Source organism: Pseudorca crassidens, chromosome 2 (genome assembly GCF_039906515.1).
Source record: "Pseudorca crassidens isolate mPseCra1 chromosome 2, mPseCra1.hap1, whole genome shotgun sequence".
Taxonomy (NCBI): domain Eukaryota; kingdom Metazoa; phylum Chordata; class Mammalia; order Artiodactyla; family Delphinidae; genus Pseudorca; species Pseudorca crassidens.
In genome coordinates, this window is record NC_090297.1 from 83325593 (window position 1) to 83340283 (window position 14691).

At 37.7% G+C, this 14691-nt stretch overlaps 1 protein-coding gene across 4 annotated transcripts in view; it reads right to left on the reverse strand.

The window, feature by feature from the left end:
- The window catches only part of ALG14 (ALG14 UDP-N-acetylglucosaminyltransferase subunit), a 111798-nt gene that overhangs the window by 57406 nt on the left and 39701 nt on the right, over positions 1-14691 (reverse strand). For all 4 annotated transcript variants that reach the window (XM_067726975.1, XM_067726971.1, XM_067726972.1 and 1 more), the window contains exon 3: positions 12094-12225. In XM_067726975.1, coding sequence (XP_067583076.1) covers positions 12094-12225 — 132 coding nt within the window. The remainder of the gene's footprint in view (positions 1-12093; positions 12226-14691) is intronic.

Here is a 14691-nt window from a genome sequence, read left to right on the forward strand (position 1 = left end):
GGGCAAAATGAACCCAAACAACCACAAGAAAGGAAATAGTAAAGATAAGAGAAAATAAATGAAACAAAAAGCTGACTCTGAAAACATCAATAAAATTGGTAAGTCTCTAGCAAGACTGACAAATATAAAAAGAGAGAAAACAGAACTTGCCAATATCAAGAATGAAACCAAGGCTATAACCACAGATCCTAAAGCTGTAAAAGAGGACAACTGGGAACATTACAATTCTGTGCACATAAACTTGACAATTTAGATGAAATGGAATAATTCCTTGAAAACCACAAACTACTAAAATTCACCCAATATGAGACAGAGAATCTGAATAATCCTATGTCTATTAAAGAAATATAATCTGTAGCTAAACACTTCTGAAAAAGAAATCTCCAGGACTAGATGGTTTCACTGGAGAATTTTACCAAACATTTAAAAAAGCTTTAACATAAATTCTAAACAGTCTCTTCCAGAAAACAAAGAGGGTGAGTCATTTTATAAGGCCAGTTTAATTTCAATACCAAAATCAGACAAAAATAGTACAAAACAAAAAGCCAAAGACAAATATCCCTCATGAATATCATCATAAAAATTCACACGAATTATTAGCAAATGAAATCCATATAAAAATGTTTAAACAACATGATCAGGTGGGATTTATTCAGGGAATGCAAGCCTGTTTCAATATTTGAAAATCACTCAATGTAACGTACTGTATCAATAGCTAACAAAAAATTATGATTGTATCAATCAATGCAAAAAGAACTTGTAACAAAGTTCATTTTGTCATTAATACATTAATTTTTCTATTGTCATTAATAAAAACATTCTCAATAAATTAAGAATAGAGGTTGTAATGGTTAATTTTATGTGTCAACTTGACTGGACCATGGGTGCCCAGACATTTGGTGAAACATATGTCTGTGAGGGTATTTTGGGGTAAGATTAACATTTGAATCAGTAGACTGAGTAAAGCACATTGTCCTCCCTAATGTGGACGGTCCTCATCCAATCAACCGAACACTTGAATAGAACAAAAAGGGTGAGTAAAATCCTATCCCATTGATTTTGGTTCAGTTTTTCTGGAGAACCCTGACTAATAGAGAAGGGAAAGTTCTTCAATTTGACAAAGAGCATCTATAAAAAACCTACAGTTGACACCATACTTAGTGGTAAAAGAATGAAAGCTTTTTCCCTAAAATTGGAAAAGAGACAAATTGTCTGCTCTCATCATTCATATTAAACATAACACTAGAAGTCCTAGCCAGTGCAATAAGGTAAGAAAAGGAAACAAATTATATACTAGTTGGAAGAGAAGAAATAAAATTTTTTCTATTTGCAGGACATATGATTGTCTAGAAAATCTATTTAAAAAAGCAAGATCTCAGGATATGAGACAAACAAAGCTCAATCGTATTTTGATATGTTAGCAACGAACATGTAGAAACCAAAATTAAAAACACAATACCATTTATAACTTACAATTATTCCAAAAAAGTAAAATACCAAGATATTAATTTTAAAAACGTGTACATGATCTTGATGCTGAAAATTACAAAACTTGGATAAACAAAATAAAAGGAGATCTAAATAAATGGAGAAGCATACCATGTCCATGGATTGAAGACTCAATATAGTGAAGATGTCAATTTCCCCAAAACTGATTTATACATATAATGCAAGTCTTATCAAAATCCCAGCAGAATTCTGTTGTATACATAGACAAGCTTATTCTACACTTTTTATGGAAAGGCAAAGGAACTAGAATATCTAAGACAATTTTGAAAAAGAAAAATAAAGTGGGAGAAATCACTCTACCAGAAGTTAAGATTTACTATATACAGCTATAGCAAACACAGCAATGTGCTATTAGCAGAGGAAAAGACTCAGAGATGAATGCAACAGAGATTCCAGGAAACGATAAACACAAATACACCCAACTAATTACTTCTTTTTAAAAAAAAAAAAAAAGAATTCCAACTGATTTTTAACGAAGGGGAAAAGCAAGTCAGTGGAGGAAGGAAAGGTTTGTTTATTTGTTTTTAGCACACGGTGCTGGGCATCCGTAGGCAAAATGAGCCTTCATCTAAACCTCACACCTGATATAAAAACTGATTCAAAATGACTCACACATTTAAATGTAAAACATAAAGCTATAAAACTATTATGAGAAAACATGAGGAAATCTTTGGGATCTAGGACTAGATGAAGAGTTGTTAGATGTGATGACAAAAGTACGATTCATGAAAGAAAATTTGATAATTAGACCTCATCAAAAGTAAAAATCTTTGTTTTGTGAAAGACCCTGTTAGGAAGATGAAAAGACAAGCTATGAACTGAGAGAAAATATTTGTAAACCACATATTAGACAAAAGTCTTACATCTAACATATACAAAGAACTCTCAAAACTCAAAAGTAAAACAAACCAATCAGAAAATGGGCAAAAGACATGAACAGACATTTCAGTGAAGAAGAAATATTAACGACAAATAAGTACATGACAAGATGTTCAACCTCATTAGCCATTAGGGAAATACAAATTAAAAACACAATGGTATATCCCTACACACGTAAAAAATACTGATAATACCAATTCTCTAGAGAGAATGCAGAGAAACTAGATCTCTCAGACATTGCTGGTGAGATGTAAAAATGGTATAGCCACTATGGAACATAGTTTGGCAGTTTCTTATAAAAGTAAACTTGAACTTTCTATCAGACCCAGCAATCTTTTTCTTGGGCATTTACCCAGATAAATAAAAACTTATGTCTATACAAAAACCCGTACATGTATGTTCACAGTAGTTTTATTCATAGCAGCAGAAAAGTGAAAACAATTCAAATGTCCCTCAATGTATGAATGGTTAAACAAACTGTAATACATCCATACGATGAAATCCTATTTAGCAATAAAAAGGAATTATTGATACATGTAAAAAACTGAATGGATCTCAAGGGCATTATGCTCAGTGAGAAAAAGTCAATCTCAAAAAGTTCCATAGTGTGTGATTCCATTTACAGAACAGTCTTGGAATGACAAACTATAGTGATGGAAAACAGATTAGTGGCTACCATGGAACAGGGACTGGGGATAGCACAGGGGAGTTCCTTTGCAGTGATGGAACAGTTATGTATCTTGATACATGGATAAAACAGCATAGAACTATACACAAACACAACCACACATGAACACATATGAAATACAGTGAAAACTGAATAAGGTTTGTAGTCTAGTTGACAGAATTGTACTAATATCAATTTTCTGATTTTGATATTGCACTATGGTTATATAAGACCACCACTAGTGGAAGCTGGGTGAAGTGTACATGGAACGTTGTGTACTATTTCTTCAACTCCTTGGAATCTATAATTATTTCAAAATAAAAAATGCTAAAAAAAATTGTGTTCAAATGCTTTTTTTAAAATTTTTATTTTATTTATTTATTTTTGGCTGTGTTGGGTCTTTGTTGTGGTGCACGGGTTTCTCATTGCAGTGGCTTCTCTTTTTGCAGAGCACGGGCTCTAGGCGCATGGGCTTCAGTAGTTGTCGCACACAGGCTCAGTAGTTGTGGCTCGTGGGCTTTAGAGCACAGGCTCAGTAGTTGTGGCACACGGGCTTAGTTGCTCCGCGGCATGTGGGATCTTCCTGGACTAGGGCTCGAACCCGTGTCCCCTGCATTGGCAGGCGGATTCTTAACCCCTGGGCCACCAGGTAAGTCCTAAATGCTTTTTTTTTTTTTTTTGGCGGTACGCAGGCCTCTCACTGTTGTGGCCTCTCCCGTTGCGGAACACAGGCTCCGGACGCGCAGGCTCAGCGGCCATGGCTCACGGGCCCAGCCGCTCCGCGGCATGTGGGATCCTCCCGGACCGGGGCACGAACCCGTGTCCCCTGCATCGGCAGGCAGACTCTCAACCACTGTGCCACCAGGGAAGCCCCTCTAAATGCTTTTTAAAAGAATCTCAAGCACCAAAATAAGCTGTAGGCTGAAGAGATGGAAAAACTATTTCTGATTTTAAATAGTTTTTTTTTTCCACCAACAGAATTACTCTCTATTTCATGCCTACCTGTTGTTTCTTTAGTCCACTTTTCTTGAAGCTAACTAAATATAAGCTTCTTGAGGACACAGCTATATTTTATTCATCCCTTTCAGTGCCTGCTGCAATACAGACATTAAAAAAACAAAACAAAACTACTAGTGAAGTTTTGAGTGAGTTATCTAATTCTGGCAAATCTGATACATTTCTAAAGAGAACTAGAATTATGCTACTCTGACTAGCTCTGTGACCTTGGTTACTTAGACCTCTCTGGATTCTGAGCTCCTCATCTATAGAATGGCGGTAAAGAGTATTGTGTCAGAGAACTGTTAGGAGAATTAAATGAGTTAATATATGCGAAGTACTTAGAATAGTGCCTGACACATAGGGAGAGTTCAATAAATGTTATTTTTCTAAAAATTTTTAAAAATACAACTTTTAGGTGTTCCGGTCACATGAATGAAAACGATAAATCAGTAAAACATTTAAGTGTCCATTTCTTTTAACTTCTATTGGATTTAAATGAAAAGAAGTCTGTTTATAGGGTTTATAGAGGAAAAGCCCAAAACGCCATGTTAACAGTATCCATAATATTTAACCTTATAAAAATGACTACCTTGCTACTGCATTCAGGTCTTAAGTTCCAGATCCCATTAATTTCTAATAGCAAGAAAATATTATATTTAAAATGCTAATTAATAAAAATTCAGTCTAAAGATTTCAACCTTATATACATTATGTGACACTCACTCAACTGACTTATTAATCTTTCACTCTTCTTAAAATGACCTTTTCCTATTCTCTGACTGATTAACTCTTATCCACCTTTGCTTAAATGTCATCTCCACTCTCAAGCCTTGTCCAGCTCCCCAAAGAGGACCTATCACACTGCAACCACCCAGCTGTGGGCAAGACTGCTGTCCACTGTGCTTACTTACTTTTATACTTCTCACACACAGTATAAATCCTGTCACAGACTAGGGTCCTTGACAAGTATCTGTGAATGAATGAACCACTGAGCTCTTCTTGTGATAGTCCCACAGCAATTTTCACTTACCACCATAAGGCACTTGGCACACTACATTATAATTACTTTCCCATTTGTCTCCCCCACTAGAGTGTAAGCTCTTTGAGGGAAGGGCCCACAGCTCACCCATGCACAGTGACTGGACCATTCATCAAAGATACGTACTGTGAGGCTACCAAGTGCCAGGCACTGTTGCATCAGTATAATGAACAAGGCAGTTTCAGTTTCTTATGGAATGACAAACACATACATAAAAATGGGATTAGTACTATGAAGAAAATAAAGCAGGGCAGTCTGACAGAGGGATGAGGACATGAGCTGGAGGAAGGGCTAGTATCAGGACAGGCCTTTGTGAGGAGGTAACATTTGAGCTCAGAGAACAAAAAAGAACCAGTCACGTTTATAGCAGGGGTGAAGAGCCCCATGCACAGGGAATGGCAAGTACAAAGGCTCTGAGACAGGAATCAGCTGGGTTTGTTGGAAAAAAACAAAAAAAACAAACAGGCAGGTCTGGCTGGCACACAGTGAACTAGGGGAAGAGAGGAGGAGAAGAGGTCAGAGAAGCAGGTTGGGCTAGAGTGTATAGGCTACACTGAGAAATTTGGACTTTGTTCTAAGAGCACAGAAAACCGCTGGATGATTTTAAGTGTGGAGTAACGGAATCTGATGTACGTTATAAAAGAAATCACATTGGCTGCTAAGTGGTGAAGCAACTGCGGGGGATCATGAACTTCCTTCCATAGGCAGACAATTAAGAGGCTATGCAGTGGGGGTGGCGTGGCGCTGCATGGCTTGGGGCAGAAAGATGGACAGAAACAGACAGAAATCACGGAAAATTGAGAAGACATGGCTGGCAGGCCTTGCTATTGAACAGGGGAAGTAGGTGTGGCAGAGAGGAATCAAAGATGTATCCTGAGGATTTGACTTGAGCAAGTTTACCAAGATGGGGAAGAGTAGGAAATATCTACTATCTTGAACCAAGAAACTTTCAGATGCCTACTGGATATACAAGTGGAAAAGTAGTACATGTTAGGCACTTAATATAGACTTTCAGTAACTAACAATTCGAGGATGATAGACTCACCTAAAATCAAACATATAATATAGCATTCCAAACATGACCAACTCTATTTACTGCTTCCAAGGTTACAAACGTAAAATAATAAGCAACTGAAATGAAATGAACTGAGAAATCTCAGTTCATTTGATAAACTATGTCATTTTTGGCTGCTACTGATGCTCCCTGACCCAGATGTTTAATTCAGCAAAGGTGCTGAATTTTATGTTAGAAATTTTAGACAAATGCTGTAACTCGATTCCGGTATTTGTGCCACTTAGAGAAGGTCTTAAAAACACTGGAGAGGTGAGGTGCCGAGAGGAGCAAGCAATGACTCACCAAATCACTTTTACTCAAAGATAGGTACATGCCATATACGAAGCTACTGCGAGCCAAAGGTTTTGATGCTTTTGGCCATCATTCACATTTTAAAACTTATATTTATTAAGATATAAGTTACACAGAGTAAAATTTACCCTTTTTAGTGTACAGGTCTGAGTTACGACAAACGCATACAATTAAGTATCGACCACCATCACCACCATGACCACTACAATCAAGATACAGAACGGCTTCTCACCCAAAAAAGTTCTTTCAAGTCTTTTTGTAGTCAGTCCCTCCCCCACCCCTGGAGGCTGAAAACCAATGATCTATGTTCTGTCCCATTATCTTTTTAAACTCAAGAATAATCTTATGACTCTTATTCACAGGATGCCTGGCAAAGCCATATTTCTTGAAAAGTATGATATGTGAAACACCAGAAAGTATTTAATGCCCTTGTAGAAAAAGAAACCATCCACTCCAATTACTAAGGATTAGATTCAGGCCTCCAAAACAGAGTTTATAACTTTCCTCTAAGATGCTTTTTGTCTAATAATTGGCTTGGATGAAACAAGCATGACTTTCAATATACACTCAACAAGCAGATTTACACATTTTTTCCTCAAAACAACCTGATGTTTTTGATTACTATCTCATTCAAAACGTTAAATTAAGATATAAAACATTACATATACTCACAATGGTTTTATATATGATTTTCTATAACAGGAAACTGGTAAATATGAATTTGATTAATTTTCTAAGTCAATCTCATTTGCAAAATTCTGTAATAATACTTTTTAAATAATACTGTTCCTCTTATTTTAATTATCCATTTTGAATTTTAAAAATATTCTATTTTGGGCTTCCCTGGTGGCGCAGTGGTTGAGAGTCCGCCTGCTGATGCAGGGGACACGGGTTCGTGCCCCGGTCCAGGAAGATCCCACATGCCGCGGAGCGGCTGGGCCCGTGAGCCATGGCCGCTGAGCCTGCACGTCCGGAGCCTGTGCTCCGCAACGGGAGAGGTTGCAACAGTGAGAGGCCCGCGTACCGCAAAAAAAAAAAAAAAAATTCTATGTTGACAAATATACATGACACTTAATTTTGAAATATATACTATTATTCAATTAGATCAGGCTTTGTTAAATCTACTAAAGCAGATACTTAATTTGATCTGTTGGGATCTATTTAAATTTTACACTCTTATTTAGAGGGAGTGATGCTGAATGTAATTTATTTTAAAAGTAATTTATTAACTGATTCTTTTTTTTTTTTTTTTTTTGCGGTACACAGGCCTCTCACTGTTGTGGCCTCTCCCATTGTGGAGCACAGGCTCTGGTCGCGCAGGCTCAGCGGCCATGGCTCACAGGCCCAGCTGCTCCGCGGCATGTGGGATCTTCCCGGACCGGGGCACGAACCTGTGTCCCCTACATCGGCAGGCGGACTCTCAACCACTGCGCCACCAGGGAAGCCCTATTAACTGATTCTTAATTAGCCTGAATAAATGAACACATCTTCCACGGTGAGCCAGAAATGGTGGCATACAGTCCAGCGGTTAAGGCCTTGGGCTTTGGAATCAGAAAGACCTGGATGCTAGACCTAGCTCTGTTATTTACTGATTGTGCATACACTCTGGGCAAGTAACTTCCTGTCTCACAAAGCCTCACTTCCCTCCTCCATTAAATGTGCATAACAGTACTACCCACCTCATACAGCATGAATGCCAGTACTTAGGACTAGGTCTGGTACATGTAAGTGTGCTCAATAAACGTTAGCTAGTACATACTGGATGGAATTTCCATTTAAAAAACATTGAAATGTTCTATTATTCAGCATTTGCTCTGAAACAACAAGGAAAGTGACTTTATTTATATTTTATAGATGACAAAGTGAGGCACAGAGACAGTTGAATGGAGAGCAGACTTACCGGCCCAGGTGCATACAGTTAAAGAGAAACAGAAAGTCACCTGGTTGTTCAGACAACTCAAGTAATTTAAAGTCTGATGGTACTATAGTTTCTAAAAATGGTTTTGTTTTGTTTTTAAGAAGTAAAGAAGAAATTTTGATGAAAATCATAAGAAAGCTAAGGATGCACAAAAACAGACATATGGATCAATGGAACAGAATAGAGCCCCAGAAATAAACGCAGGCACCTATGGTCAATTAATTTTTGACAAAGGAGGCAAGAACATACAATGGAGAAAAGACAGTCCCTACAGCAAGTGGTATTGGGAAAGCTGGACAGCTGCAGGTAAATCGATGAAGTTAGAACACACCGTCATACCATACACAAAAATAAACTCAAAATGGCTTAAAGACTTAAATATAAGACATGATACCATAAAGCTCCTAGAAAATAACATAGGGAAAACATTCTCTGACATAAATTGTAGCAATGTTTTCTTAGGTCAGTCTCCCAAGGCAATAGAAATAAAAGCAAAAATAAACAAATGGGACCCAATCAAACTTATAAGCCTTTGCACAGCAAAGGAAACCATAAACAAAACAAAAAGACAATCTACATACTCGGAGAAAATATTCACAAACAATGCGACTGACAAGGGCTTAATTTCAAAAATATACAAACAGCTCATATACAAAAAAACAAACAACCCAGTCAAAAAGAATGAGAAGATCTAAAGAGACAATCCTCCAAGGAGGACATACAGATGGCCAACAGGTACATGAAAAGATGCTCAACATGGCTAATTACTAGAGAAATGCAAATCAAAACTCACACTAGTCAGAATGGCCATCATCAAAAAGTCTACAAATAATAAATGCTGGATAGGGTGTGGAGAAAAGGGAACCCTCCTACACTGTTGGTGGGAAAACAGTATGGAGGTTCCTTAAAAAACTAAAAATAGAGTTGCCATATGATCCAGCAATTCCACTCCTGGGCATATATCCAGAAAAGATGAGAACTTTAATTTGAAAAGATACATGCACCCCAATGTTCATAGCAGCGCTATGTATGATAGCCAAGATGTGGAAGCAATGTAAGTGTCCACCAACAGATGAATGGATAAAGAAAATGTGGCATATATATACAACGGAATATTGCTCAGCCATAAGAAAGAATGAAATAATGCCATTTGCAGCATCATGAATAGCACTAGAGATTATCACATACTAAGTGAAGTAAGTCAGACAGAGAAAGACAAATACCATATGATATCACTTATTTGTGGAATCTAAAAAAATGATACAAATGAACTTATTTACAAAATAGAAAGAGACTCACAGACATAGAAAACAATCTTATGGTTACCAAAGGGGAAGGGAGCGAGGGAAGGATAAATTAGTTTGGGGTTAACAGATACAAACTACTATATATAAAACAGATGAACAACAAGGTCCTACTGTATAGCACAGGGAACTATATTCAATATCTTGTAATAACCTATAATGGAAAAGAATCTGAAAAAGAATATATACATATGTATAACTGAATCACTTTGCTGTATACCTGAAACTAACACAACACTATAAATCAACTATACTTCAATTTAAAAAAGGCAAAAATATTCAAAAAGAAAAATGAAATTAGTGCCATTTACAATTTTAAAAAAAGAAAGCCAAGGATGAATACAGGAGAGATCTGCATGTTGTTCTTAACCATTAACTTTGTGTGTGTGAATAAGGGAATTTCATTACGTGGGAGTTCATTTTGTGAAGCCAGCCACATCAAAGCAACTGACTGGATAATGTTCACGTTTGAAATAATTTTCAAAACTCAGTTTAAAACAGAAATAAGTATTTTACATTTCCCCCCTTTTCCCTTTTTATTCCTTTAGAAACATAATAGTCTTTTTTTTCCCTTCCACTCTTTATAGGCAAATTTATGGCACTCATAAAATTTTAGACTAAGTTTGAAGGAAACTGAGAGGACATCTGGTCCAATCCTTTTGTTTTAAGGTAGAGAATGATGCCCAGAAGGGAACTAAAATAAAATAAAAGCCAAAGTGAACCTGGGACCAAGTGTCCTAATGCCCCATCAGTTACTCTTCCTACTACAAGGGTATCAAAATACTTAGGCAGGGCCGTCACCAGAGCTCCTCCATGTCCACAGCAGACATCAGCCATCATGTCACTACTTCCTTCTCACCTTCACACCTTAGAGTCCTAAAGTCACCACATTCAACAGTGGCTGCTGCCACTGACAGTGGTCATGCCCCCAGTGATTTAGTAAATGTAAACCCCAAATTTCCAGCTTAAAATGTGAAGACTTTTTTTCTTCCTTCCATTTTGTCTCTTAAGTTTCAGAAATAATTAAATCTTTAAGAGTAGTAATGACCTTTTAGGAAAACATCTGAGTTCCACACTCTTAAAATGTGGTTGGAGACTGTGAGATAAACTTATTCTGTCAAAAATTTAAAAATAAATATAAGCAAAATTAATCTATGGTGACAGAAATCACCAGAAAGTGGCTGCTTGGGAAGGGGCAGGTGGGGTGATGGAAATGTTCTATATCTTGATAGAGATGTGGTCAAACTATACACTTAAGATCTATGCATTTCACTGTTTGTAAATTATAGCTTTTAAAAACAATCTAAAGTACTCACGTAGACAATTCAGATTTTTAAATTCTCATCCAAGGGAGGGACCTGAATTGCAATCCAGCTGGTGAAAGGCAATGACCAAACTGATAGAGATCTTTCAAAATCATGGTAGCTAAAGGCATTTTTGTTCAATTATTCATGAGAATAACATCCACTGTGCCAGAACTCATGTATATGGAAAGCAAATAAAGGGTTTCTTTAAGGCTATGCAGATTAATGGATTCTGCCTTAAACAGGAATGAGAGCATTATTTAAGTACTGTGTACACTACTGTGATAACATATCTGCTGATCTGCATTGCCTACTGAAGTGCATTTAGCATTTAGTAATAGAACTTCATCCTAAAGACCACAGAGAACTTAAGACTTTTATAGATAAGGAAGGTAAGGTTTAATACAGTGCACTAAAGCCTTCACATTTCTATTTTCTGTATTACTTTCCTATAAAAACTTGAGTGTGTATGACATTCTGCCCACTGCATATCATTTTCTGGTAACAGAGCTTTTTGTTTTTGTTTCTGTTTTTTTGTGCCTACTAGATTGCTAACTTAAAAAAAAAATTCATTGGGGTATAATTGATTTACAATGTTGTGTTAGTTGTTGTGTTAGTTTCAGGTGTAGAGCAAAGTGTATCAGTTATACAAATACACATATCCACTTTTTTAGATTATTTTCCCATACAGGCCATTACAGAGTATTGGTAACAGAGTTTTGGCAAAATAAAAAGAGTACTGAAAAGGAATTAAAAAAACTGGCTCTTCTCTGGCTGACAGGCAAGCACATGACGTTGGCTTAGAAACCACAGGTGGCTAGCAGCACAAATTGCTTAAAGATAGTGCTGGGTTAGTCCCTATTGCCATGAGACAGAGGGGAGAAAAGGGCAAGTTTAGAGTTCAAGTTATAGCTAGAAATGGAAGACAAATTTCCCACCTCTCTGAGCAAAGTGCATTGAAATATATTTTAGCACATGTTAGTAAAAGGTCTGGTATAGTATCTGGCACACTGATGAATGGAAGCTGTTCAAGAAAACAATATGTCCTGTTACTAATGAAGGATCCACAGGAGAGTGACCTTCTCTCTCCTCCGATGCTCATACGTACCAAATCTGGCTTCACTCGGTGAGTCAGGGGGAAGGAGAGCCACATAGAGTACAAGGTGGTGAGTACCGTGGACAGCCAGGACTGCTGGACCTCCCGGCTTCTGGGAATGCGGTGAATATAGTATTCGGTAAACTAGAAGGAAAGAGTGAAAATGCAAATCAACTGGGCCAGTGATGCTGAAGTTAAACATAGAAACAGTTAACATTTGTACAAACAGGAAATGCTCTCTCAATTTTAATTTTCATTGGAAATATTTTTAAACTAAGTTATAAAGCCTTTTTCATGCTTTATACAACACACGTCACTGGGTTATGACAAAAAGTTCCTGAATATGATTCAAAATGTTAAAGTCAGTGTTGACAATAAGCTGGGGGAAATTTTCTATAAAATATGTTTCAGGCAAAGACCTTAACATACTTACATACAAAGAGTCCTTACAAATCAGTATAAGTAACCTAGTATCAAGATGGGCAGAGGAGATGGACAGACAATTCCAAACAGAAGAAACACAAACAGCCAATACACATTTGAAAAGATTGTTAACAATTAAACACAAAAGAAAGCAATGAGTCATTGTTCACCTACCTAACTGGTAGAGACTGTGGATACTCAGCGTTTTTGAGGATGTAAGGAAATAGACATTTACAGTCCCTGGGCAAATACATTAGAACAACTTTTGGGGAGGGCAATTTAGGAATATCTATCAGAATTTTAAGTGTGTCTACTTTTGATCCAGCATTACTGCTACCAGAAATACATCCCACAGATTTACCCACATGCTATCTACTTTATCACTGTTTGTATTTGTGGAAATTGGAAACAGCCCAAATATCCTCCAACAGGGATTGGAGAAGTCCATACAATAAAATATATGGAGACACATGAACAAATGACATAGATTTATATGAACAGATATGGAAGATGTGCCCAGATAAGTTGTTAAAGTGAATATACACGTTGCAGGACAGTATGTTTAATATGATCCAGCGTGTATTAACAAACCACACAGCTGTGTGTGTTTGTATACACAATGGTACACATATCAGTATTTGCATGAAGAAAATCTGGAACTGTTTGCCACAAACTGTATATGATGTGGAAGGGCAGGGAACTGAATACCAGAAGGTGAGAATCACTGGGAGTTCCTTGCAGCCTGGCTACCACAAACGTTAAGTCAGAGAGTAAAGGACTAAATACCTAATACATTCCTCTCCCCATCCCCCCACCTTTGGCCTTGAGGAACAATACGCTCCTAGAGAAAAAAACAGAAAAACCTTTTCCTAAACTAGTGCAAGACACAAAACTACTGGTCCTAAGTTTTTTCAAATTTAGAAAAAGGTGTGAGATTGTGTGTGGAGGCGTCTGTTATGCTCCAGGAGGGCATCTGTGTAGCTCCTATAAAAATGAAAACGAGGGCTTCCCTGGTGGCGCAGTGGTTGAGAGTCCGCCTGCCGATGCAGGGGACACGGGTTCGCGCCCCGGTCCAGGAAGATCCCACAAGCCACGGAGCGGCTAGGCCCGTGAGCCATGGCCACTGAGCCTGCGCGTCCGGAGCCTGTGCATCCGGAGCCTGTGCTCCGCAATGGGAGAGGCCACAACAGTGAGAGGACCGCGTACCGCAGAAAAAGAAAAAACGAAAATGGGCTGCACACGTGACCACTCTGTTTCACATATGATGGACAGTCCCTCTTCCTTCCATACTACACCAGTGGGGAAAGAAAGATCTGGACTCAATATGTTATCCACTATTTTTATTTATTTATTAATCATTTATTATATCAATGGTTTTTTTTCTTCCAAAGGATTAAGGTACTAAATGTTCAACTAGAAAATAATACTGAATAGTTCCCAAACTATAGACCATACAAGGGGCAGTATCCCAAAGGGGGCAAACTTGTAAGGAGTCTTGTTGGAAGTTTGTGCTTGCCTAATTTGTGGAGATTATTCATTTAAAAACATGTAATGGGTAAAACAGTACTGAAACTGAGCCCCCCCTAACACTGAGTTTCCTTACTGAGCTTATGATTAATCTCTCTATCCAAATCTTTATTCCCTTTCTTGTCCCCTCTGACCTCTATGCTGTGCTAACTGAACACTTATCCACCACAGTCAGATGACTAAAATTGCTGTTGTCCATAACATCGTTAATGCACTAAAATTGCTATTATATATATCATCATTAACATACAAACCCAGGTTGTTTCTCCAGGGCAAGATGAGCTGATGGATCCCCAAGCCACAGACCACCTGGTCTGAGCCTCATAAACCAGAACATCCCGACTCCCGAAACTATGATGAAGAAACGTCACAAGATGATTAATCCCAGCCTTTGTTCATCCCTTAAAAAAAAAAAAAATCCCTAACTCAAAGACCAAGTGGGAATGGATCTGAGGCTTGTCTCCCACACTCTTGCTTGGCCCCTTGCAATAAACCCTTACTTTGCTGCAAACTCTTGGCTGTCAGAGTCTGGCCTTCTGCACTGTGGGTACATGAGGCCTTGCTTGGTTTCAGCACTAGAGAGCCAAAATGCCTCATCAGAAACCTTCTGGATCAGAAGTATTTCGAACAGGTAATACAGGACTTATACCATATATTACA